The sequence below is a fragment of the Schistocerca gregaria genome, chromosome 4, assembly GCF_023897955.1.
Source record: "Schistocerca gregaria isolate iqSchGreg1 chromosome 4, iqSchGreg1.2, whole genome shotgun sequence".
NCBI classification, from domain to species: Eukaryota; Metazoa; Arthropoda; class Insecta; order Orthoptera; family Acrididae; genus Schistocerca; species Schistocerca gregaria.
This window is the reverse complement of record NC_064923.1, coordinates 662,791,657-662,818,750: the sequence shown is the minus strand read 5'-3', so window position 1 is coordinate 662,818,750 and position 27,094 is coordinate 662,791,657. Positions and strand designations below refer to the sequence as shown.

At 38.7% G+C, this 27,094-nt stretch overlaps 1 protein-coding gene across 1 annotated transcript in view; it reads right to left on the bottom strand.

The window, feature by feature from the left end:
* The window catches only part of LOC126267178 (NHL repeat-containing protein 2), a 168,530-nt gene extending 144,078 nt beyond the window's left edge, over window positions 1-24,452 (bottom strand). Inside the window, exon 1 of the mRNA XM_049972140.1 lies at window positions 24,146-24,452. Coding sequence (XP_049828097.1) covers window positions 24,146-24,296 — 151 coding nt within the window. The 5' untranslated portion in view covers window positions 24,297-24,452. The remainder of the gene's footprint in view (window positions 1-24,145) is intronic.
* Window positions 24,453-27,094: the final 2,642 nt, after the last annotated feature.

Below are 27,094 nucleotides of genomic sequence, written 5' to 3'. Positions count from 1 at the left end.
AAAAGCTGGCACTGGTGGGAAGAATTCAGATGGCACATGTTGGCATCAATCACTTCATGTTGGGCAACTGGGTAGTCCAGTTGCCTTTTGGCCACAGTTTGGCAAGGTCAATTATATGGATGGAAAGCTTGTTAGTAGCCATGCCAGGTAGGATTCTGCACAGTGGATGCAGCAGACTTACTAGATCCCATGGCTACTTTCTCAGGCGACCCTTCCTTTAATGGGGTAGGAGGTGCCTGTGACAGAACTGGAGTAGGTGGTACAGGCCAGATAGAGGACAGATCTTACATTTATATCTATTTCACGGATATGGGGCTTGGGTTGAATAGAGATGGACAAGGATTTTGTGTAGGATGGATGGGCGGCAGAATACACATTGGGAGATGTAGCAGTTCCGCCTGCTTTTATTTCTTCGTTCGTTGCTCTCGTTATCGACGTACTGCGTTGCTACACTGGCTGGAAAATGGGCTTTGTAATTTGGACACTGACTACGGTAAATAATGTAGCCAACAGATGCACAGCTGCATTTCAAAGTACTTTAATATCACTTTTTCATAACCCCCGATATAGACATTTGTATGTGTATGGCCAGGGCACTATTGTTTAAACTTTCCATAAGTCTCATGAATAGTTTGCAGGCGAATCTCTACATACTGCTAGAATAGTTTACTGTTGAACATCCACGAGCAGTAAAACTTAACCACAAAGAAAATTTGTCATAAGGTCTTATGGGACTAAACTGCCGAGATTATTGGTCCCTATTACCACAAAGTTCACAGTTCTTGAAGAATAATCAGGTACTTATGGAGTAGACACTGTCATTGTTAGTATACACGGCCTAATATTTTAACACTTATTCCACAGTTAAATTGAAGCATTGTTGTTCTAACCAACACAAGCTTCTCATCTGAAACATGGCCATTGGCTGACTTGTCTCGTGACCAAAAATTGGGCCCTTATATATCATCACAATAATAGGTGCTGAAACTACACATTGTTCAAAGCTAAATTTACAGAAATTACAATTAAAACTTAACTCATTAAATTAACTGAATACATCGAAAAACTGTGTTTTTGCAACAGTTTCCTCTACGGCAAGAGTTAGGCCAAATTATTTGTTTAAATCATGAAATTAACAACTATCATTACACAAACAATACTTTTGACAAAACCGTTAATTACTCTAGAATTAACTAAGGGCTGGTTTTGCTAACATGTTTTCGAATAAATACTTTGAGATTACTAGCATTTTGTCTTCCAAATATTTATAATTAGGCCTAGTGCAGAATTTATATTTGTTTATATGATGACAATAGAATTTAAGTTACGAAACAATTACTGATTTTGTTCTATAACAAAAGATACTAACTAGGAATAGTCAAAATAAATCAGAAAATCAATTACATACATAAAACTAAGCACAAAATTAGATCTGGTGTTATATTCTTTAAAACTGTGGGACAACCTTTCTCTTTCATGAAAATGTAGATTGTATTCACGCATGCATTAATGGTAAATAGCTAAAAGTGAAAAAAATGAATTTTAAGGAGGCAGATGGCAAAACAAGAGGGAAATTAAAAATATCACAGCTTGCTTCATCACAGAGAGGGGAGGAGGATAACGGAGAAGTATTTCTCACGTCAGGGCATGACAACAGGTAGTAAATGTGATTCATCTGTTCCAGTCGAGGGTGACTCTGGGATGCTCCTTTGTGGCTGGACAGGGGGTATATGGGGAACGGTACACGACTGGGCAGGCAAGACGTGGGAGTTCTTTTTCTGAACAATGGCGGAGGGTAATTTCAGTCTTTGAAGGCCTCACTGACATCATGGGTGGCTAGGTTATGTGGAGGGGACTTCTTGGTGTGGAAGGTGTGTCAACTGTTGAAGTGGAGGTACTGATTGTGGTTGGTAGGTTTGCTGCAAACAGGGTACTGGTGTAGCCATCCTTGAGCAGAGATCAACATCAAGTTGTAATGGAAAAGCATTATGTTTATTTTTCTGTAATGTGTTATTTGCAACAGTCACAACCTTATATATATTATATTAATAGTTTGCCTCTGTGCTGACATTAGATTACTGTATAAGTATTTCTGTGTTAACAATTTATTGCATTATAATTTACTATGTATAATGATTGTCAATAATCCAAATGGTAAATGTATGTTCCTCTCCTGAGGTCATCAACCATTGAACCAGGGGAAAGTAATACACACTAAATACCTTGCTGGTTTCATTGTGGTATTAAAATTTAAGCTGCTTTCAAATTTCAATACTAATTTTTAAAAATTCCAAATTTCAATACTTATTTAAAGTTTATTTAAAAGAACACTTTCCAATATTTGTCCCTTAAGGACTGGTGAACCATTTCCGTAGGCAGCATTATTTTCCCAGAAGAAAATATTCAAGATGAGTTTCTACTGGTCCCTGACCCACTTATAAAAACAGGCATATTGGTTTACTGGTGAATACCGAGTTATCAAAATGATAACTATGGTAAATGTTGGTTTCTGTGTCCAAGGACACCCTCCCCCTCCTTCAATTTTACTAAAACAATGGAATAATAACAATAGCTTTAATAACAGTCAAACAGGTTTTACATATAGTGAACTTTTATCTAAAAATTTCAGTTTCAGTAAAAGAAGTTTTCAAAGGTGTTGGAATGTAATTTTTGTTAACCTTTCTCAGTGGTTAGGTTATACCATGATAACATATACACATTGCAGGAAGGTCACAAAGCTTAGCAGATGCGACTGGGGTTTCGGGTTCCGCTGAATAGATCAGGAGTTCACTACACTCAACTGACGACTACACGGGTAGTGGAGGCTGTGTGGTGTGGACTGGGTGGTTTTTTAGGATAGAAGGCCTCAGGCAAGTACGGGGTGGGCTGCAATCTCAAAGGGTGCATGGTAAATACAGGATGTGCTTGGATCAAAGAACAGTCGGAATTGTAGTTGTAAATTGTTGTAGTTGTGCTGGGAAAGTCCCCGAGCTTCAAGCGCTAATAGAAAGCACAGAAGCTGAAACCGTTATAGGTACAGAAAGCTGGCTAAAGCCTGAAATAAGTTCTGCAGAAATTTTTACGAAGTCTCAGACGGTGTTCAGGAAAGATAGATTAGGCAGAATTGGTGGTGGAGTGTTTGTGTCTGTCAGTAGTGGTTTATCTTGTAGTGAAGTAGAAGTAGATACTCTGTGCGAATTGGTATTTGTGGAGGTTATACTTTAACAGCCGAACTAAGCTAATAATTGGCTCCTTCCACTGACCCCCAGACTCCGATGATATAGTTGCGGAACAGTTCAGAGAAAATTTGAGTATCGTAACAAGAAAATACCCCACTCATACGGTTATAGTTGGAGGGGACTTCAACCTTCCCTCGATATGTTGGCAAAAATACTTGTTCATAACCGGTGGTAGGCAAAAAACATCTTCCGAGATTGTCCTAAATGCTTTCTCCGAAAATTATTTCGAGCAGTTAGTCCACGAACCCACGCGAATTGTAAATGGTTGCGAAAACATACTTGACCTCTTAGCCACAAACAATCCAGATCTGATAGAGAGCATCATGACTGATACAGGGATTAGTGATCACAAGGTCGTTGTAGCTAGGCTCAATACCGTTTCTTCCAAATCCATCAGAAACAAACACAAAATAATTTTATTTAAAAAGGTGGATAAAGTGTCACTAGAAGCCTTCCTAAGAGACAATTTACATTCCTTCCGAACTGACTATGTGAATGTAGACGAGATGTGGCTCAAAGTCAAAGATATAGTAGCAACAGCAATTGAGAGATTCATACCTCATAAATTGGTAAGAGATGGAACAGATCCCCCGTGGTACACAAAACAGAGACGAACGCTGTTGCAGAGGCAACGGAAAAAGCATGCGAAGTTCAGAAGAACGCGAAATCCCGAAGATTGGCTAAAATTTACAGACGCGCAAAATTTGGCACGGACTTCAATGCGAGATGCCTTTAATAGGTTCCACAACGAAACATTGAAATTTGGTAGAAAATCCGAAGAAATTCTGGTTGTATGTAAAGTACACAAGCGGCAAGACGCAGTCAATACCTTCACTGCGCAGTGCCGATGATACTGTTACCAACGACTGTGCCGCTAAAGCGGAGTTATTGAACGCAGTTTTCCGAAATTCCTTCACCAGGGAAGAAGAATGGAATATTCCAGAATTTGAAACACGAACAGCTGCTAGCATGAGTTTCTTAGAAGTAGATACCTTAGGGGTTGCGAAGCAACTCAAATCGCTTGATACGGGCAAGTCTTCAGGTCCAGATTGTATACCGATTAGGTTCCTTTCAGATTACGCTGATACAATAGCTCCCTACTTAGCACTCATATACAACCGCTCGCTCACCGATAGATCTGTACCTACAGATTGGAAAATTGCGCAGGTCGCACCAGTGTTTAAGAAGGCTAGTAGGAGTAATCCATCTAACTACAGACCTATATCATTGACGTCGGTTTGCAGTAGGGTTTTGGAGCATATACTGTATTCAAACATTATGAATCACCTCGAAGGAAACGATCTATTGATACGTAATCAGCATGGTTTCATAAAACATAGCTCTTGTGCAATGCAGCTAGCTCTTTATTCGCATGAATTAATGGCCGCTATTGACAGGGGATCTCAAGTTGATTCCGTATTTCTAGATTTCCGGAAAGCTTTTGACACCGTTCCTCACAAGCAACTTCTAATCAAGCTGCGGGCCTATGGGGTATCGTCTCAGTTATGTGACTGGATTCATGATTTCCTATCGGGAAGGTCGCAGTGCGTACTAATAGACGGCAAATCATCGCGTAAAACTGAATTGATATCAGGTGTTCCCCAGGGAAGCGTCCTGGGACCTCTGCTGTTCCTGATCTATATAAATGACCTGGGTGACAATCTGAGCAGTTCTCTTAGGTTGTTCACAGATGATGCTGTAATTTACCGTCTAGTAAGGTCATCCGAAGACCAGTATCAGTTGCAAAGCGATTTAGAAAAGATTGCTGTATGGTGTGGCAGGTGGCAGTTGACGCTAAATAACGAAAAGTGTGAGGTGATCCACATGAGTTCCAAAAGAAATACGTTGGAATTCGATTACTCCATAAATAGTACAGTTCTCAAGGCTATCAATTCAACTAAGTACCTGGCTGTTAAAATTACGAACAACTTTAGTTGGAAAGACCTCATAGATAATATTGTCGGGAAGGCGAGCCAAAGGTTGCGTTTCATTGGCAGGACACTTAGAAGATGCAACAAGTCCACTAAAGAGACAGCTTACACTACACTCGTTTGTCCTCTGTTAGAATATTGCTGCGCGGTGTGGGATCCTTACCAGGTGGGATTGACGGAGGACATCGAGGGGGTGCAAAAAAGGGCAGCTCGTTTTGTATTATCACGTTATAGGGGAGAGAGTGTGGCAGATATGGTACACGAGTTGGGATGGAAGTCATTACAGCAAAGACATCTTTCGTCGCGGCGAGATCTTTTTACGAAATTTCAGTCACCAACTTTCTCTTCCGAATGCGAAAATATTTTGTTGAGCGCAACCTACATAGGTAGGTATGATCATCAAAATAAAATACGAGAAATCAGAGCTTGAACAGAAAGGTTTAGGTGTTCGTTTTTCCCGCGCGCTGTAAGGGAGTGGAATGGTAGAGAGATAGTATGATTGTGGTTCGATGAACCCTCTGACAAGCACTTAAATGTGAATTGCAGAGTAGTCATGTAGATGTAGATGTAATCACTCAGAGAAGTTCACACAATTTAGAGGCAATAGAAAGCAACAGGGTTTTTACGGGGTGGCTTATTGGATTGAGGAGAACCAGGTGAGGGAGAAGCTGTTGAGCTCTGGACGAATGTGAATGACGTGTCCTTACTCTCAGTCCATATTATGAAGGTGTTATCAATGAATCTGAACCAGGTGACAGGTTAGGAATTGCTGGGTGGTTAGGAAGTATTCCTCACCATATTCCATCAATAGTTTAGCATAGAATGGTGCCATGTAGGTGGTCATTGCAGTACCCTGTATTTGTTTGCAGGTGATGCCTTCAAAGGAGAAATAATTGTGGGTGAGTGGTCATGGTAGGCAGGAAGGAGGTTTTAGGTTTGGAGTAAGCTGGTTACTGGAAAAGGTTTGATGCAAGACTTAGTCCAATAGCTGAAAATAATCAATGTTATCAGCAAACATCACAGTTTTTGAAGTTCTCTCCAGTGTGTCGGGGGAATCAAGGGCAAAGCACCTGTGACATACCATATTTACTGTTTCTGCAATTTCAATTAACACTAGTTTCTTCCATATCGTTTATTAATGTGACTTTCTATTTTCTACTGTTAATATATGACTCCTTCTATGCAAGCAGAAAGCAGTGAACAGCGTGGATTTTCAGTTTCATTACTGAAATCTTATAACCTACACAATCAAAGGCCTTTGGAAGACTACAGGAAATAGCAACTGGTTTTATTTACTTCTACAAGAACTTAGTTAGTATCATATTGGTTTATCAGCACGGAAGATTTTTAAGAATCCAAACTGAGCTACCACAAGGCTATTCTTAGAAACGTAGTTTAATGTTCTGAAAAAGCTACCACTTCAAGAATTTTTGTAAACATGATAAGAAGAGACATCGGTCTACAGTTGTGACCAGTTCAAGGAAACCACATCATAAGTTCAAAACTCACATTTTCCTTTCATTATCTATTCTGCCAGTACCTGAAATAAGCATTTCTGAACATTATCAAAGTTGTGATTCTGATTTTATTGAATTATGGGGTAATCAACTATTAGGTCCAGTAATAAGGCACAAGTGAAGGAATTATTCTCAAAATCATCAACAATATCTGCAACAAGAGTTTCTAACACATTTACTGTAGACAAACCTGGCCTAAAACCAAAGACCAAAGAGGAAATCAGATTACAGAAAATAGAAGCAAAGTTGCAATTTAGTGCAACTTTCTATTACTCTGGAAATTAGAGGTATGAGGGATATTGGAAAGTAACTACCTGGTCCATGATTACATACTTCATGGGGATGCAGGTGGATTTTATCATCCTGATGGTATGACATTTTGATAGTTTAACTGGCTGCCATCTCCAAGTGAGCTTGCAGGTACACAGTCACACAGGAACTGAGGTAACATCAGATTCGCTGGTTCATCTATACCTCAGGAAAAGATCAGCATGCATGTGTGAGAAGTGAAATGTTTGCCCTCTGCAAAGTGAAGAATTGCATCTTTGCTGGCAGTAGAAAGTAACAAAAGTCATGAATCACAAATTAAGATGCAACCGGACTGTTGTTGTTTTGTATCTGATAAAACAGGATGCCACATCTTGCTTAAAGAAAAACCTTTGCCTCTCTTAGTCATCAGATAACATTATTTCAATGGATTCCTTAAGTAAATAATCCCAATAACGGGAAGTTGGAGCAATAATTTGCATCTCTTTAAATGACATATTATGCCCTCCACTGGGACTATGTTCAGCGATGGCAGATTTTTCAGACTAGAGCAAACATGCATGATGTTGATGTTCCACATATCGCTCATGAACTCGACAAATAGTCTGTCCAGCATAAGTGTCCTTTTGCCTTTGCCCACAACTAGAGCCTTTCTTGGATCTGTTAAAGATGATTTGGGACTGATGCAGCCTGGGGTACATAAAATTCCCTGTCACTGCAGAAAGGCTAATATTGGACAGACTATACACATGGTCCTCCCCCCATGAACCATGGACCTTGCCATTGGTGGGGAGGCTTGTGTGCCTCAACGATACAGATAGCCATACCGTAGGTGCAACCACAATGGAGGGGTATCTGTTGAGAGGCCAGAAAAACGTGTGGTTCCTGAAGAGGGGCAGCAGCCTTTTCAGTAGTTGCAGGGGCAACAGTCTGGATGATTGATTGATCTGGCCTTGTAACATTAACCAAAACGGCCTTGCTGTTGTGGTACTGCGAACGGCTGAAAGCAAGGGGAAACTACAGCCATCATTTTTCTCGAGGGCATGCAGCTTTACTGTGTGGTTCAATGATGATGGCGTCCTCTTGGGTAAAATATTCCGGAGGTAAAATAGTCCCCCATTCGGATCTCTGGGCAGGGACTACTCAAGAGGACGTCGTTATCAGGAGAAAGAAAACGCATTCTACGGATCGGAGCATGGAATGTCAGATCCCTTAATCGGGCAGGTAGGTTAGAAAATTTAAAAAGGGAAATGGATAGGTGAAAGTTAGATATAGTGGGAATTAGTGAAGTTCGGTGGCAGGAGGAACAAGACTTCTGGTCAGGTGAAAACAGGGTTATAAATACAAAATCAAATAGGGGTAATGCAGGAGTAGGTTTAATAATGAATAAAAGCTACTACAAACAGCATAGTAAAGACATTATTGTGGCCAAGATAGACACGAAGCCCACACCCACTGCAGTAGTACAAGTTTATATGCCAACTAGCACTGCAGATGATGAAGAAACTTATGAAATGTATGATGAGATAAAAGAAATTATTCAGGTAGTGAAAGGAGACGAAAATTTAATAGTCATGGGTGACTGGAATTCGAGAGTAGGAAAAGGGGGAGAAGAAACATAGTAGGTGAATATGGATTGGGGAAAATAAATGAAAGAGGAAGCCGCCTGGTAGAATTTGGCACAGAGCACAACTTAATCATAGCTAACGCTTGGTTCAAGAATCATAAAAGGAGGTTGTACACATGGAAGAACCCTGGAGACACTAAAAGGTACCAGATAGATTATATAATGGTAAGACAGAGATTTCGGAACCAGGTATTAAATTGTAAGACATTTCCAGGGGCAGATGTGGACTCTGACCACAAACTATTGGTTATGAACTGTAGATTAAAACCGAAGAAACTGCAGAAAGGTGGGAATTTAAGGAGATGGGACCTGGATAAACTGACTAAACTAGAGGTTGTACAGAGTTTCAGGGAGAGCATAAGGGAACAACTGGCAGGAATGGGGGAAAGAAATACAGTAGAAGAAGAATGGGTAGCTCTGAGGGATGAAGTAGTGAAGGCCGCAGAGGATCAAGCAGGTAAAAAGACGAGGGCTAGTAAAAATCCTTGGATAACGGAAGAAATATTGAATTTAATTGATGAAAGGAGAAAATATAAAAATGCAGTAAATGAAGCACACAAAAAGGAACACAAACGTCTCAAAAATGAGATCGACAGGAAGTGCAAAATGGCTAAGCAGGGATAGCTAGAGGACAAATGTAAGGATGTAGAGGCTTATCTCACTAGGGGTAAGATAGATACTGCCAACAGGAAAATTAAAGAGACCTTTGGAGATAAGAGAACCACTTGTATGAACATCAAGAGCTCAGATGGAAACCCAGTTCTAAGCAAAGAAGGGAAAGCAGAAAGGTGGAAGGAGTATATAGAGGGTCTGTACAAGGGCGATGTTCTTGAGGACAATATTATGGAAATGGAAGAGGATGTGGATGAAGATGAAATGGGAGATACGATACTGCGTGAAGAGTTTGACAGAGCACTGAAAGACCTTAGTCAAAACAATGCCCCGGAAGTAGACAACATTCCATTAGAACTACTGACGGCCTTGGGAGAGCCAGTCCTGACAAAACTCTACCATCTCGTGAGCAAGATGTATGAGACAGGCGAAATTCCCTCAGACTTCAAGAAGAATATAATAATTCCAATGCCAAAGAAATCAGGTGTTGACAGATGTGAAAATTACCGAACTATCAGTTTAATAAGTCACAGCTGCAAAATACTAACACAAATTATTTACAGACCAATGGAAAAACTGGTAGAAGCCAACCTCGGGGAAGATCAGTTTGGATTCAGTAGAAATGTTGGAACACGTGAAGCAATACTGACCTTACAACTTATCTTAGAAGAAAGATTAAGGAAAGGCAAACCTACGTTTCTAGCATTTGTAGACTTAGAGAAAGCTTTTGACAATGTTGACTGGAATACTCTCTTTCAAATTCTAAAGGTGGCAGGGGTAAAATACAGGGAGTGAAAGGTTATTTACAATTTGTACAGAAACCAGATGGCATTTATAAGAGTCGAGGGACATGAAAGGAAAGCAGTGGTTGGGTAGGGAGTGAGACAGGGTTGTAGCCTCTCCCTGACGTTATTCAATCTGTATATTGAGCAAGCAGTAAAGAAAACAAAAGAAAAATTTGGAGTAGGTATTAAAATCCAAGGATAAGAAATAAAAACTTTGAGGTTCGCCGATGACATTGTAATTATGTCAGAGACAGCAAAGGACTTGGAAGAGCAGTTGAACGGAATGGACAGTGTCTTGAAAGGAGGATATAAGATCAACATCAACAAAAGCAAAACAAGGATAATGGAATGTAGTCGAATTAAGTTGGGTGATGCTGAGGGAATTAGATTAGGAAATGAGACACTTAAAGTAGTAAAGGGGTTTTGCTATTTGGGGAGCAAAATAACTGATGATGGTCGAAATAGAGAGGATATAAAATGTAGACTGGGCAATGGCAAGGAAATCATTTCTGAAGAAGAGGAATTTGTTAACATTGAGTATAGATTTAAGCGTCAGGAAGTCGTTTCTGAAAGTATTTGTATGGAGTGTAGCCATGTATGGAAGTGAAACATGGACAATAAATAGTTTGGACAAGAAGAGAATAGAAGCTTTTGAAATATGGTGCTACAGAAGAAAGTTGAAGATTAGGTGTGTAGATCACGTAACTAATGAGGAGGTATTGAATAGGATTGGGGAGAAGTTTGTGGCACAACTTGACTAGAAGAAGGGATTGGTTGGTAGGACATGTCCTGAGGCATCAAGGGATCACAAATTTAGCATTGGAGGGCAGTGTGGAGGGTAAAAATCATAGAGGGAGACCAAGAGATGAATACACTAAGCAGATTCAGAAGGATGTAGGTTGCAGTAGGTACTGGGAGATGAAGAAGCTTGCACAATATAGATTAGCATGGAGAGCTGCATCAAACCAGTCTCAGGACTGAAGACCACAACAACAACAACAACAACAACATATGCATGGCTCATGAACGGTGTGATAAACATCAGCATCACACACATTTGCACCAAAGTGAAATCTCTGCTGTCACTGAACATGTCACAATGAAGGGCAAAATATGTCATTTAAAGAGACAGAAATTATTGGTTCCGCTTCCTGTTTCTAGGATTGTGTATTTAAGGAATCCAGTGAACAAAGATTATCTGATGATGTTATTAATAGAGATAAAGGTTTTACTTTAAGCAAGATGTGGCTTCCTGTTTCACCACATTCAAAACAACATTGATCTGGTTTTCAACCAGCTGCATCTGAACTTGCGATTCATCACTTTTGTTAGCTTCTACCGATGACGGTACTGCAATTCTTCTCTTTGCTCCTTGCACATGTACACCAAACTGTTCCCAGGGTATAAAGGAGCCACCACATCTGATGTTGCCTCAGCTGCAGCATGACTGTGCAACTGCAATCTCACCTGGTGGCCAGTTAGACTATTGCATACTGGTGAAGAGCATCAATTTTCAGTCTGTTTTTATCTCCCTTCTTATAGATTGGTATAACGATTGCAGCCTTTAGGACTTCAGGAAATTTTCCAGACTTAAAAAGTATTACTGATCATAAAGGTAAGAGGGGCAACAATAATGGGTACTGTTTGTTTCAGGATTGTGTTTGAGATGCCACACAGATCTGCAGTGTAAGAGCTACATAGGTTTGTGACCACTTTGTACACAGTTTGATAGGTAACATGTTTCCATTTAAAAAATATTTATTTAGATCAAGTATGTTATGGAAAATAGCCTTGCTGCAGTGGTAACAGTGGTACGCATCAGATCACGGAAGCTGAACATTGTTGGGCTGGGCTAGCATTTGGATGGGTAACCATCTGGTCTGCCGAGCACTGTTGGCAAGCAGAATGTACTCAGCCCTTGTGATGCAAACTGAGAAGTTACTTGATGGATACATAGCGGTTCCAGTATCATAAACTGAGAGTGGTGTGGGGACCAAATGTTCCTCCATATCCGCATCCAGTGACTCCTGTGGGCTGAGGATGACACGGCGGCACGTCGGTACTGTTGGGCCTTCATGGTCTGTTCAGACGGATTTAAGTTTTTTAGTTTTATGTTATGGAAAGTACTTCCAGAAGTTGCATTATCTGGTGTCGAGGTGGTAGGAGCTTCACACATAAAGCTGTTTATAAAGAATTCATTTACTGCTTCTGGCAATATTGGAGTTTCTTGTTTGTTTTTATGTTTTCCTAGTATTATGTTTATTATCTTTTAAGCACCTTTGCATTTGTTGCTGGAAGTTTCAATGGAAGCATCAGTGACTCTCTGCTTTGGCTGTCTGTATTTTGTCCTGTACTTCTTCCGGCTTTTTTGTACCTCTGCTTCAATTCTAGGTTACAAGTTTTAACCATTTTATGTAGGGCAATAACAGTGTTTCTCAGGTCATGGAGTTCAGAAGTTTGTTTGGCGCACCCTCTCGTTTCATCCTTTTACTTAAGGACAACAGCTTTGAACTAAGCCTGTTAAAAGTGTTATCATTGTTATCACAATCATATACCATATCCCCCTTGAGTTCTGATATGATTTGTCTCACTGTTAGCTGTGTAATGTTGTGTGGATACAAAAGTCTGATCCTCTTAATGTGTGTGGGATGCTGAATAGGGTAGTTTACACACCTGACCCTCAGCCACAGGCTGTGGTCATCAGATAACAGTGGATCTATCACTCCACACTGTTATCACCAATATTCTGAAAAGGACAGATTGGTGCTCACTGTAAAGATGACACACTGAGCTGCAAACAGGCACAAAAAACAACTGTTACACATTTAGCTTTTGACCAAAGCCTTTACCAGAAAAGAAAACATATACACATTCACATAAACAGTCACACGTGACTGTTATCTCCAGCCATTCTGGTCTGAATACTCCATGATGATATTCATCTTTCATCATGTTGGAGATGATGTTGTCTGGGCACATGTCTAATTAGGTTAGCTTGTCACCCACACAGTACAAGTTGTTGAATCTTAGCAGGTTTTGAAAAAGGGTGACAGCTGGTATTTTATGTGTGATGTCACTATTAAAATCATGAATATATGTTATCTTGTGGTGCCATATTTTGCCAGTAGTACTTGGTGTTTCAATTTGATCAATAAACCAATTAATATAACAGACTGGGATGCAATAAACAGAGATAAACACTAACTTTGGTTTAGGAAATAACATCGAAAACATTTCAAAAAGATCCATAACGAGATTTTCACTCTGCAGCAGAGTGTGCGCTGATATGAAACTTCCTGGCAGATTAAAACTGTGCGCTGGACTGAGACTCAAACTCGGGACCTCTGCCTTTCGCGGGCAAGTGCTCTACCAACTGAGCTACCCAAGCATGACTCACGGCCCGTCCTCACAGCTTTACTTCTGCCAGTACCCTGTCTCCTACCTTCCAAACTTTACAGAAGCTCTCCTGCAAACCTTTCATTTCAAAAAGATGTTCCTTGCAAAACTGATCAATTTCTTGTGTTACATATTCAGAGTTAAGACTTTTTGTTTACAAAAATATCAATTACTCCATATCTAATTTTGAGTCTACAGTATGAATTTTCTAAACAAAATCTTTCTACAATATACTGAGCAGTCTCAGCAAGTGTAAGCCAGTGTTCACGTACGCAAAAAAGTGACGTGTGCGAGTTCAGGAATACAAGTATTTACTCTATTTTGTTTCTGGATGACTGCACATTTAGAAGTATGCTTAAATTCTACTGTCAGCAAGGATAGGCAAAGAATTTAATGCTTCTGTATTTACAATTTTGGTATGACTTCTCGGGGCATGACAGTCATAAACTTGACTGAGCAAAGCATCCAACACCGTGTCAAACTAAAAACTAATAAATAAGCTACAGTACTATGGTTTTAAGAACAATGAAATGAACTAATTAGAGCATGGTTGACTAAAATAACTCAAGTGTTTATGGTAAATAGCTGTCGATCAAACATCTATCAATTTTTAGAGATGTGCGACAAGGCTTGGCGCTTAGACCCTTCCCTTTCTTGGAGTACATGAGTGACTTGCCTATGTTCTTGTCTCACAAGTCCATAATATCTATTAATAACACTACCCTGTGATTACCGTGGAGGACATGAGGAAAAAAACAAAAGCAATTCTTGAAAAATTTAACATATGGCTCCACAATAACAAGCTTATCCAAAACAATAGCAAGACTGAAACTACGTATTTCTTCCTGCGCACTCTAAATGAAAAAGTAAATGAATGTGACTGTTAGACTTCTCCGTATTCACCTGGCCCAAACTGACTTGGAACAGCCACACCGAACAATTATGTACCATCTTATCTATAGTAGTCATTTGTTAAGCAGATTAAAAACATTATACAGCAAACAACAACCACTATTTTCTTATTACAACTCCTTTCAGATTCATCTGCAACGTACATTAAAACTATGGGGAAACTCTCCTGATGCTCAAATGGTATTCATGTGTCAGCAGAAACCTATAAGACCAATATTACACAAATTCATAGTGATGAGATCCTCAAATTAAGTCAGGTGATGCTGAGGGAATTAGATTAGGAAATGAGACACTTAAAGTAGTAAAGGAATTGTACTATTTGGGGAGCAAAATAACTGATGATGGTCAAAGTAGAGAGGATATCAAATGTAGACTGGCAATGGCAAAGAAGGCATTTCTGAAGAAGAGAAATTTGTTAACATCGAGTCTAGATTTAAGCGTCAGGAAGTCATTTCTGAAAGTATTTGTATGGAGTGTAGCCATGTATGGAAGTGAAACATGGACGATAAATAGTTTGGACAAGAAGAGAATAGAAACTTTCGAAATGTGGTGCTACAGAAGAATGCTGAAGATTAGATGGTTAGATCACATAACTAATGAGTAAGTATTGAATAGGATTGGGGAGAAGAGAAGTTTGTGGCACAACTTGACCAGAAGAAGGGATCGATTGGTAGGACATGTTCTGAGGCATCAAGGGATCACCAATTTAGTATTGGAGGGCAGCGTAGAGGGTAAAAATCGTAGAGGGAGACCAAGAGATGAATACACTAAGCAGATTCAGATGGATGTGGGTTGCAGTGGGTTCTGGGAGATGAAGAAGCTTGCACAGGATAGAGTAGCATGGAGAGCTGCATCAAACCAGTCTCAGGACTGAAGACCACAACAACAACAACAACAACAGAGATCGTCAAAGATGTGCAACTGATCCAAAGTGGAATGGTCCTCATTGATGTCATCATCATCATCATTTAAGACAGATTATGTCTTTCAGTGTTCAGTCTGGAGCATAGCCCCCTTATAAAATTCCTCCATGATCCCCTATTCAGTGCTAACATTGGTGCCTCTTCTGATGTTAAACCTATTACTTCAATATCATTCTTAACTAAATCCAGGTACCTTCTCCTTGGTCTGGCCCGACTCCTCCTACCCTCTACTGCTGAACCCATGAGTCTCTTGGGTAACCTTGCTTCTCCCATGTGTGTAACATGACCCCACCATCTAAGCCTGTTCATCCTGACTGCTACATCTATAGAGTTCATTCCCAGTTTCTCTTTGATTTCCTCATTGTGGACACCCTCCTGCCATTGTTCCCACCTGCTAGTACCAGCAATCATCCTAACTACTTTCATATCCGTAACCTCAACCTTGTTGATAAGGTAACCTGAATCCACCCAGCTTTCGTTCCCTTACAACAAAGTTGGTTGACAGATTGAACGGTCCACAGATAACTTAGTCTTGGTACTGACTTCCTTCTTGCAGAAGAGAGTAGTTCGTAGCTGAGTGCTCACTGCATTAGTTTTGCTACACCTCACTTCCAGTTCTTTCACTATGTTGCCATCCTGTAAGAATATGCATCCTAAGTACTTGAAACTGTCCACTTGTTCTAACTTTGTTCCTCCTATCTGGCACTCAACCCGTTTATATTTCTCTCCCACTGACATTACTTTCGTTTTGGAGATGCTAATCTTCATACCATAGTCCTTACATTTCTGATCTAGCTCTGAAATATTACTTTGCAAACTTTCAATCGAATCTGCCATCACAACTAAGTCATCCGCATATGCAAGACTGCTTATTTTGTGTTCACATATCTTGATCTCACCCAGCCAGTCTATTGTTTTCAACATATGACCCATAAATAATATGAACAACAGTGGAGACAGGTTGCAGCCTTGTCTTACCCCTGAAACTACTCTGAACCATGAACTCAATTTACCGTCAACTCTAACTGCTGCCTGACTATCCATGTAAAGACCTTTAATTGCTTGCAAAAGTTTGCCTCCTATTCCATAATATCGTAGAACAGACAATAACTTCCTCCTAGGAACCCGGTCATATGCCTTTTCTAGATCTATAAAGCATAGATACAGTTCCCTGTTCCACTCATAACACTTCTCCATTATTTGCTGTAAGCTAAAGAACTGGTCCTGACAACCTCTAAGAGGCCTAAACCCACACTGATTTTCATCCAATTGGTCCTCGACTAATACTCGCACTTTCCCTTCAACAATACCCACAACGTTGATTAAAGAGACACCTCTGTAGTTGTTACAATCTTTTCTGTTTCCATGTTTAAAGATTGGTGTGATTACTGCTTTTGTCCAGTCTGATGGAAACTGTCACGACTCCCAAGCCATTTCAATTATCCTGTGTAGCCATTTAAGACCTGACATTCCACTGTATTTGATGAGTTCCGACTTAATTTCATCCACCTCAGCTGCTTTATTGCACTGCAATCTATTGACCATTTTCTCCACTTCCTCAAATGTGATCCTATTTCCATCATCATTCCTATCCCACTCTACCTCGAAATCTGAAACATTGCTGATCGTATTTTCACCTACATTGGGCAACTCTTCAAAATATTCCCTCCATCTGCCCAAGGTATCCACAGGATTCACCAGCAGTTTTCCTGACCTGTCCAAAATACTTGTCATTTCCTTCTTACCTCCCTTTCGAAGACTGCTAATTACACTCCAGAATGGTTATCCAGCAGCTTGACCCATAGTCTCCAACCTGTTTCCAAAGTCTTCCCAAGATTTCTTCTTGGATGCTGCAATTATCTGTTTGGCTTTGTTTCTTTCTTCAACATAACTTTCTCTGTCTACCTGAGTTCTAGTATGTAGCCATTTTTGATACGCCTTCTTTTTCCTTTTACAGGCTGCCTTGACTGTGCCATTCCACCAAGCTGTTTGCTTCATCCTACTTTTACACACTGCTGTTCCAAGACATTCTTTAGCCACTTCTAGTACTGTGTCCCTGTACCTTGTCCATTCCTTTCCCAATGACCGTAATTGACTACATTCAACTAACTGGTACCTTTCTGAGATCACTGTTATGTACTTGTGCCTGATTTCCTTATCCTGAAGTTTCTCCACTCTTATCCTCCTACATATGGACCTTACCTCCTGCACTTTAGACCTCACAATCCCAATTTCATTGCAGATTAAATAATGATCAGTGTCATCAAAGAATCCCCTGAATACACGTGTGTCCCTCACAGCCTTCCTGAATTCCTGATCTGTTATTATATAGTCAATGACAGATCTGGTTCCCCTGCCTTCCCAAGTATACCGGTGAATGTTCTTATGTTTAAAAAGTGAGTTTGTGATTACTAAGCCCATACTGGCACAGAAATCCAAGGGTTGTTTCCCGTTCCTGCTGGCCTCCATATACTCTCCAAATTTACCCATAACCTTTTCATACCCTTCTGTTCGATTTCCAATCCTGGCACTGATATCACCCATGAGCAGAACACTGTCCTTGTCCTTTACTCTAACAACTACATCACTGAGTGCCTCATAAAAACCATCCATCTTATCTTGATCTGTCCCTTCACAATGCGAATATACTGACACAATCCTAATTTTCTTGCTAGACACTGTCAAATCATTCCACATCAGTTGTTCATTTCCATACCTTACTGCAACTACGCTGGGTTCCATTTCTTTCCTGATGTAAGCCCTACACCCCATTGTGCTATTCCTGCTTTGACTCCTGACAGGTAGACCTTGTATTCTCCCACTTCCTCTTCTTTCTCACCCTTACCCGAATGTCACTAACAGCTAAAACGTCCAGCCCCATCTTACTTGCAGCCTCTGCCAGCTCTACTCTCTTCCCAGGGTAGCCCCCATTGATATTAATAGCTCCCCATCTCATTACCATTTGTTTGCCAAGTCGTATCTTAGGAGTCCCTGGTTTGTCAGTTAGAGGTGGGACTCCGTCACCTCCAAAGGTCCGAGGCATTTTGCTCTGATTGTTGCCAGCATCATATTTAAAGTATCGCGGAAGCAGGTTGCTAGCCTTACTCGCCCCGTGTCCCATTGAGTTTTACCCCTAACGGTTGAGGGACTAACCGGTGGATTAGGTAGTCTTTGCCATATGAGCACAAAGGTGACCACGACTCAGAATATGTCCGAGATGCCCAGCCTTATTCCAAAGTAACTGGTATCCCGACTGTCGGAACCACTTACTTGGCCACTCAAACGTTGCCCGTGGTTCATGAACTAGGACATGACTACAGGAACCCACACCATGAACCATGGATGTGAAGTAATAAAATGTTACATACATTTTCACTACACATGTAATACACTGTGATGCACATGACAAGTTTTATGTCACTGTAGTAATGCAGAATTAAACAGAAAAACTGTTTGTAGAACCTATTTACAATGATTACATTACTGCACTGAAGATGTGTGGAAGTCAGATTTTACACAACACCACACTTCATAAAAGATGTGTTGTACACTATGAACTGCACTTCAAAAGTATTTATTTGCAAGACCAGTATTTGGACGTATAGCCCATCATATTGGCATATATTGTGTATGTCTTCATTGAACAACGTGTCTTTCAAGTGTCACATACATGCTTTTGAAATGCAGCTCACAGTTAGAAGAAGATGTGTTTTATCAAACACATACAAGCTGTGGAACACCCCACATGCAAGATTTATGCAATACACATGTTATTTGATATTAAAAACATACACACATTAACTGATTCTATTAATAAATTTGTCAGTGGAGTAGGAGCTGCATACCAATACATCCTTTAGATTCCTTGTAAACTAAACTAATCTCAGGACCGAGTCCGAGTCTTGGTCTGGTACACAGTTTTAATCTGCCAGGAAGTTTCATTTAAGAATAAATATATTATCCCTAGTTCCTTGAATACGCCCCTGGAGGACATTTTAAGTTCACACTACAGATTATTCACATTACATGCTTTTGGATTTAAAAAAAAAAAAAAAAAAAAAAAAAAAATGTTGTCGTGATGAGTTCCCTCAACAATGATCCTGTATGACCTTATGAAATGAAAGTAAGGGAGGTATGTCAGCTTTTTTATTTTTATATTACCTATGTCTGACAACATCAGCATTGCAAATGAAGATCTGTTTAGATGCTTCAGCAGCTCTATAGTAAGCTTGTCTCACTTGATAGTAAATTCAAGTTGTAATCCCAAAAATGTGACATCATCAACTTCTTCTATCTACTTGTTATCAAATTTTAGACTTGTACTGGGAGTGAACCTCTTACAAGTTCTCAGCCCCCAGCCTTTTCATAGTTTAGTGACATAGAATTTGCTTAGGAAACATTCATCAATGCCCATGAAAATTTCACTAACCATTATTTCTAAAATTTGTGAGAAACCATTGCAATTGCTTTCTAGTTGGATGACTGATAGCTTACTGCAGGACTTTTTCCTATTGACAATCCAGAAAGAGAGATGATTTGAACCATTTTGCAGCACTGGCTTGCTACATCATACTATCCTTATTTACTAAAAAGATATTCTGATTTATACAGCCAAACATCCTTGGCAGATCACAGATTATACCGTTAACCTGTAATTTGATGTCTAGCAAATTAATTACAGTCTCACTCTATGTGTAAACAACCTTCTTAATTTCAAAATCCTCTGGGAATTTAAACTTATCTATGTTGGTCATTACTATTTACTTTCCTATTACATGCTAAGATGTGCTGCTGTTTTCGTGTCGAATTTATCGAACAGAATGCTGTTCCAAGCAAAGTTAAAACAGCAGCTAGTTTACTTTGTTAACCATATATTTACTTGGAATTACTTTTCCCAATAACGCTGGTGAGTGTATCCATTTGCATGATCAATTATCTATATATTCCAACTTCAATACTGTTTGTTTGATTCCCACTAAAATAATTACTGCTCCCTCTCAAAACATAACCCTTCTGGTGACGAAACTTAGTGTGATAAGTTTCCATTAAAACACGAACATGGCCAAGTTTAAATTCCTATTAAAGGAGTAACATTGCAGGGGACTTGCTCTAGTAGAAATAACCTGTGGTAATAGACTATCTTTTCACGACCACAGACATCTTTTGGGAATTAATTACATCAAAATACATTAATTGTAGGAAAGCACAGAGTGAACCTAGACAGAATTCCATATTTCAGTAGTAGCTTGATTACAGTAACTATGCATGCTGCATTTAACTGTCGTGGAACTAGAAACGAAAGCTGATGAAATCCATTTAAATAAGACCACTAAATGTCTCAAAGTTTTTTCTGGCACTTAACGTGAGCAACCCTTCTGGCATGGTAGCAAGTCATAATGCAGGCCACATTCAAAATTAATTGTAGGTAAGTCCACCTGTATAAAGTACAAATGTTCTATTCGCATAAAAACATATTTATATATTCTGTGTGCCTGTATGTGAGAGTGCGCGCACACCCATGCGCATGTGTGTGTCTGCATTTCGAACTATTTATTACAATTGCATTATAACAAACCTATGTCATTGTAAAAGGATACCTGGATTAATAAATAAATCAAATCAAGTTCACTAATTGGAGTTAGACATAAGCAACTGTTGGAAAGCATTAAGGTATTTATACATATTATTGGAGCTGATAACAACCATCATAAACTTAGTGTCTACTCCGAGCAATGCTTCTGTATGAAAATACCACAGCAACTATCAGTTTTTAGAGTGAGCTTACTCTCAGAGTCAAATACTCTATTCTTGATTTATCAAACGCAGTGCAACATGACAGTAAAAAATCAGTCACCATCTGTCTATGAATAATTTCCTTAGTGACTCTGAATATCGCTCCAGAACTGGCTTATCGACAGTATATGCAATTGAAGATTTTGTTTCATTTACACTATCGTCATTTGAATCAAGATTGTCTGTTACTGCTATTATTGTGGAACCCAACAAGGTATTTGACTCTGTCAGCCATCAAATACTACTAAAAAGCTCCATGAGGGTCAGAACAATACGTGATCAGATTGTATGTGTGTGACAGAAAACAAATTATGCAGTACAAAAACATGAGGTCAAATGTCTTAGATATCACACGGGGCAACACAACATTCTGTGTTTGGACATTTACTCTTCATAATAAATGTAAATGACTTCCCCAGGATTGTGCTGTGTAAATCCACTCTCTATGCAGCAGATGACAGAGCTGAGAAAGACTTAGAACATTACAGCACGAAAGTAGGGATCTTCTCAGAGCAGCTATTAACACTTTATTACCTACTGTTGCTGTAGGCCAATACTGGCTTTAACTGTCATTTGCCCACATTTCAAGACATTGTTTCATTCGTTTCACTGACAACAATTGGTAACATAGTTTTCATTTGACTCTCAGTCGGCAATCCTATGTCTCAGAGTTAAGATGTAAATACTCTTCAAAGAAGAAATGGCTAGGTCAGACTTAATAACAATGTAAGATAATTTTTTAAACGTTATATAGCCTAATATTTTACATGCAATTCCATGATGCTGTATACTGTTCGATTAAATTATATTATTTTGTGCCAACAAAAAACAAACTTATTTCAGGATAACATTTAGTCTACACTGCTTTCAGTATTTCTGTGTTTCCACCTGGCAATGCTGAGACATTTCTTTATCTATTATGTTCAGTGTATGCTATTTTCAGGGACCCTTTTTTTTTTTTTTTTTTTTTTTTTTTTTTTTTTTTTTTTTTTTTTTTTTTTTAAGTGATTTTGTGAAGCGTCTTTGCTACAATGTAATGCTAACAGAAGCTCTTGATATACTGTTCAGTGATGTGAGTGAACAAACTGTGGAGCACGTTGCTCTTTCTGTTGAGGGTATATTCATAGAGCCTCTGAGCTTGGCACTCTTACAGATGAAGATCTCTGAGAATTCTGGACAATATGGACAGGAATCAACTTTTGGCTCCTGCAGAAATAAGATTCACTACTTCAGTAGACACTCATGAAGAACACACATTGCCAGAGAAACATTCAAGTGAGAGAACATAGGTTGAGGAGGAATTAACAACTTTCCTAAGCAACTCATTTTGTATACCAAATTATTCTAATATTTCACACATGACACCAGTTGAAATCTTTGAACTATTTGCGGACAATGATGTTTTTCAATTGCTGGTGGAGAAAACAAAGAAGCATGTATTTCTCTGTATCTGTCATGATCCTGAAATTATGAAGGAGGAGATATGGTGTTTTACTGTGATTCTCATTTTGAGCACGTCCAATGAACTGCCACAGAACAGTTCTTCTGAGACACCATGAAGACACAAGAAACAAGTCAGTTGTAAAGTCCATAAGGAGAAATATATTTGAACAAATTCTCAAATTCATACATTGCAAGGAAAATTACGAAAATGAACACAATGACAAGTTGTGGAAAACAGGGCCTTTCTTTGCTGTCTCCAAACTGACTGTTGAAAATACTTCAAACCAGAACGTGAGCTATCATATGATGAATGTATGGTAAAATATTATGGTAGACATTCTTGTAAACAGTTTATTCACGGAAAACCGATTAGACTTGGTTGTAAAGTTTGGTGTTTGGGCTCTGTACAAGGATATCTTGTTGATTCTGAAGTATATAAAGGGAAAGGTATTGAAAACTCCAAGTATTGTGAGTCTTATTTCAGAAAAGCTGCTACTTCCCTAGTACAAATGGCAGACAAACACCTTTCTGCTTTTATTTTGACAATTAATTCAAGAGCCTTGACCTTTTGAGTTATTTTAGAGAAAAGGGGTTTGGAGCAACAGAAACCATTAGGCCTATGTAAAATAATTACTAATAAAAACATTTTTAAAAAAATTATTCGGACAGTTAAGTGGCACCAAATCAACGAATTGCATATTAATCATGAAATAAAGTGGGGGTATCCTGTTTAGTTTATGTACTAAAGATGACAGCAATTAGTTAAACTTCTTGGGATCCGTCACAAAGAAACTGGATGAGTCATACCAATTACACCGGCACTAAGTTATACACTTGACAAATTTTTTTAGGTAAATGAAGATCCTGTATTAGTAATAATTTACTGCTCAATGCATTTTTCCAATCACATTGGACATGTACAGTTTTATTATAGGGGAATTGTTCTGAATCAAAAGAGTCCTGACTTGATAAAAGATGGCAATCATTTGCATCTGTGGAGTCAGAAATAAGAGTCCTGTAGACCATATTTCAAAAAACTAAACACTGACAGTTACATGTTTCTTTATACTAAGCTGTCTAATACATACAAAAGAAAACCAACACAGTCAGAAACTACGACACTCAGTTCATCAACATAACAAATACCTAAAACAGCAGATTGACATGACAGTTGCTAGACACAAGATAGTTACAGATACAGGGGATAAAGCTATTTAACATGTTGACAGTACAGGCACACATTGGGTCACCGAGTACATTTACAAGCACCACAGAGAAAGGCCTTCGAGAAAAGAATTTGTTACAATGTAGAGTTCAAAAGCGTCCTAACGTTGATCGTAATTATAAATATAGTTCGATTTTGATTAAATTTATGTGTGAGACAATAATGACTATATCACGTGCTGTATGATGGGCAGTTTTGTATATTGAAATATACAATAAAGATCTGAAATATCTCTTACATCGTCCACGTTATTTGCGTAATTGTTCGTGGCACAAAAGACGATATCAACCGAATTTTTTTAATGACGACACTGGAAAATAAACAAAACTTATCTAAACGAAAAGCGTGGAAAAAATATATATGATGGAAGATGATCTGATGATATTCTGCAACAAAATATCTTCAAAATTAAACAACAAAATGATTGACCAAGCATGTGACTGTCGATTAAATTTTATTACAGGTAAAGACTCACTATTTTTAAAATCTTCCAGTCGAACATGATTGTTTAAAGTCGTTATATATTCTGCGACCAACTTTCCTTCTTCTTCGTCATCTGTGGTACCTGCGAGGATTTCCAATAACTTTGCAGATGAAACTAACACTTCGTCGAGTTTATTTGCCATTTGTCCTTGTTACCGGTGACAGCACACGTAAATATACACAGCAACACGCTCCCCTTCCCCCTATTTACTAACACTTTGACAGTTTGTTTACCCGTGTTAGCATCTTTGGCGGAACTTGATACCACGAATATCCGTAAGTGCAGTGGGACTTGTGATAAAAGCGGTATGCTCTCACTAAGGATGACAGTCACTAAACCCTTTTTTTTTTTAAATATAAGTGTCATTTGTTGATATGGATTTTGGAGAGCCGGTCGTTATTTGCGGACTCATGAAACGTAAAAGAAAGTATGATAAAGAGGAATATTGGGTAAACCCATAAACAAAATCGTAAGTGGGCTATGGTACACCCCCTTCGGAGTTTCAGGCTACGTTTTACAAAATGTTTCATGAACTTAGACAATTTGAAAAGAAATTTTTTCAGTATTTTTGAATGAATGTTGCAAGTTTTGATGAACTACTTTGCATTTTACATGCACTGACATACAAATTTGAAAATATTATTTAGTATGATTTCTACTCATTTTTTAACTTTCAGATTTATTTCTGAACACTCCTTCAATTTTTTTGTCCAAAAGTGCTGGTCTTTTTTCCACTTCTTCTAGAAGAATATAATTATCAGTATCATCTTCATGCATAGAGAAGTTGTGGGAGGATATTGATGCCACACTTTTGTTAGGTGGAAAACAAATAGAGAGCACAAAGTGCGTTCTTTATTTTATTTATATTTTTCCTATCGTTTCGGCCTGCTATGGACCATGAAGATTTGTATCTCTTCCCTGATTGGGTTTTCTTCTTTTGCCAGTAGAATTTCATTTTCGCTGACTGTGCTTCTTTTCTCTGTTTTGACCATTTGCAAGCCGAACGTGGAACTGGCGTAGTAAGCGAAATAAAATTTTTCGACATTCAGGATCGAAAAGGTTTCGGAGAAAAAGTCAAAATTACTAAAAATAGTAATTACTAAAAATAGTAATTTTGACTTTTTCTCTGAAAACTTCTCGATCCTAAATGTCGTAAATTGAAATTTCAGCTACCTGTAAATCCTTTTTAACTTGGTTTTCCCATTTTGAATACGATTTTGTTTTTGAAATTGATGAATGGAGGCGATGAGTAAGTCTTCACGGGTTCATTCTTTCCAGATGACCAAAAAACATCATTCTCCGCTACATGTTCGTATAAATCACAGTTGTGTCTTCGGCGGAATTCTCCGTTTTCCTTGATAGGGACAAGGATTTTCCTCAAAATTTTCCGGTCTTTTATTTCAAGTTTTCTTCGTGGTTCTTTCTTCGTCATGTTTAAACATTCTGCTGCATACAAAGCTAACCGTCTAATTATGGTGTTATAATGACAAAGTTTTAGGCTTAAAGACAGACTTTTGATTTTGTATAAGCCTTTGCACAGATGAAAAGCACCTTCTAGTTTAGAACACCTACTTTCTACAGCTGCATTTAATGAACCGTCAGGTGTAATTATTTCTCCAAGATATTTAAATTTCTTCGACTGCTTGATTTTCTCTTGTAGTATTTTAATTTGAGGAGGAGCGTGTTTGATGTCTGTGATGAATACAGATTTGTTAAATGCTATTCTTAGGCCAGTCTTAGCAGCAATTGATTGTAGGGTGGACACTTGAATCTTAGCTTCATCGATATTATTTTCAATGAGTGCCAGATCATTAGCAAAAAGCCAAACAGTTCCCACTTAGGCCATTTCTTTCGTGTCAAATTTGAATCCCATCCTGGCGGTATGGTTGTTTTCCATTCTCTGACTATCTTTTCCAGGACACATCTGAAAAGCAATGGAGAGAGCAGGTTACATCGTCTCACCCCTGTACAGATTTCAAATGGTTCTGATAATTCGCCTTTGAACTTGACCTTTGTCACTGTGTTATTTAAAGCGGTAAGGGTGTTCTTTATTGTTTCTCGATCAATTGAGTCATACGCTCTTTGAAAGTCGACAAAGGTCACAACAAGCGCTTTTGATCTTCATTTGGCGTGTGATATAACAGATTTAAGGTTATGGGTCTACTCTGCACAGGATCTTGATGTCCTGAATCCAGCTTGATATTCGCCCAATTGTTGATCTAAGACTGATTCTGCTCTGTTTAACAACAGTCTTGAAAATATCTTGTACGTCGTCGGTAGCAAAGAGATTCCTCGATAATTAGTCAGATCACTCTTATTGCCATTTTTATGAAGTGGATGAATAATTACTACAGTCCAATCTGGAGTAGAGTTTCAGTTTCCCAAATCTTCACTATGATATCATGGAGATGTCTTATTGTATTATGATTTGCGTATTTCCACATTTCAGCCAAGATGCGATTCTTACCTCCAAATTTGTTATTTTCAGGCTTGTATAGTTTTCATGATTTCATCTAATGTGGTAGGGGGACTATCTGCAGGAGGAACAATAGGACAGTACTCAAGCTTTTCATTTGGATTTTCAGCATTCAGTAGGGATGAAAAGTAATTTCCAAAAGCTGCAGCACATGATTTGTCATTCAACTTTAGTTTCCTATCGAGTCCTCTTATATGTAATGTAGGAGGTTTAGACTTCGATAGTTGTGATTTAAATGCTTTATAAAATTTCCGAGTGTAATGTTTTCTAAAATTTGCCTCTATTTCATCGATTTGGTTTTTGTTGAAGAGTCTCTTAGTTGTTCTCAATACTTTTGATGTATGTTTCCTAACCTTCAAGAAGTTTTCGTGATTTTCGCAGGTTTCCTTGCTATTCCAATTTATCCAAGCTTGTCTTCGCTTTTCAATTGCTTCATTACAATCTTCATTGCACTGCAGGTGTTT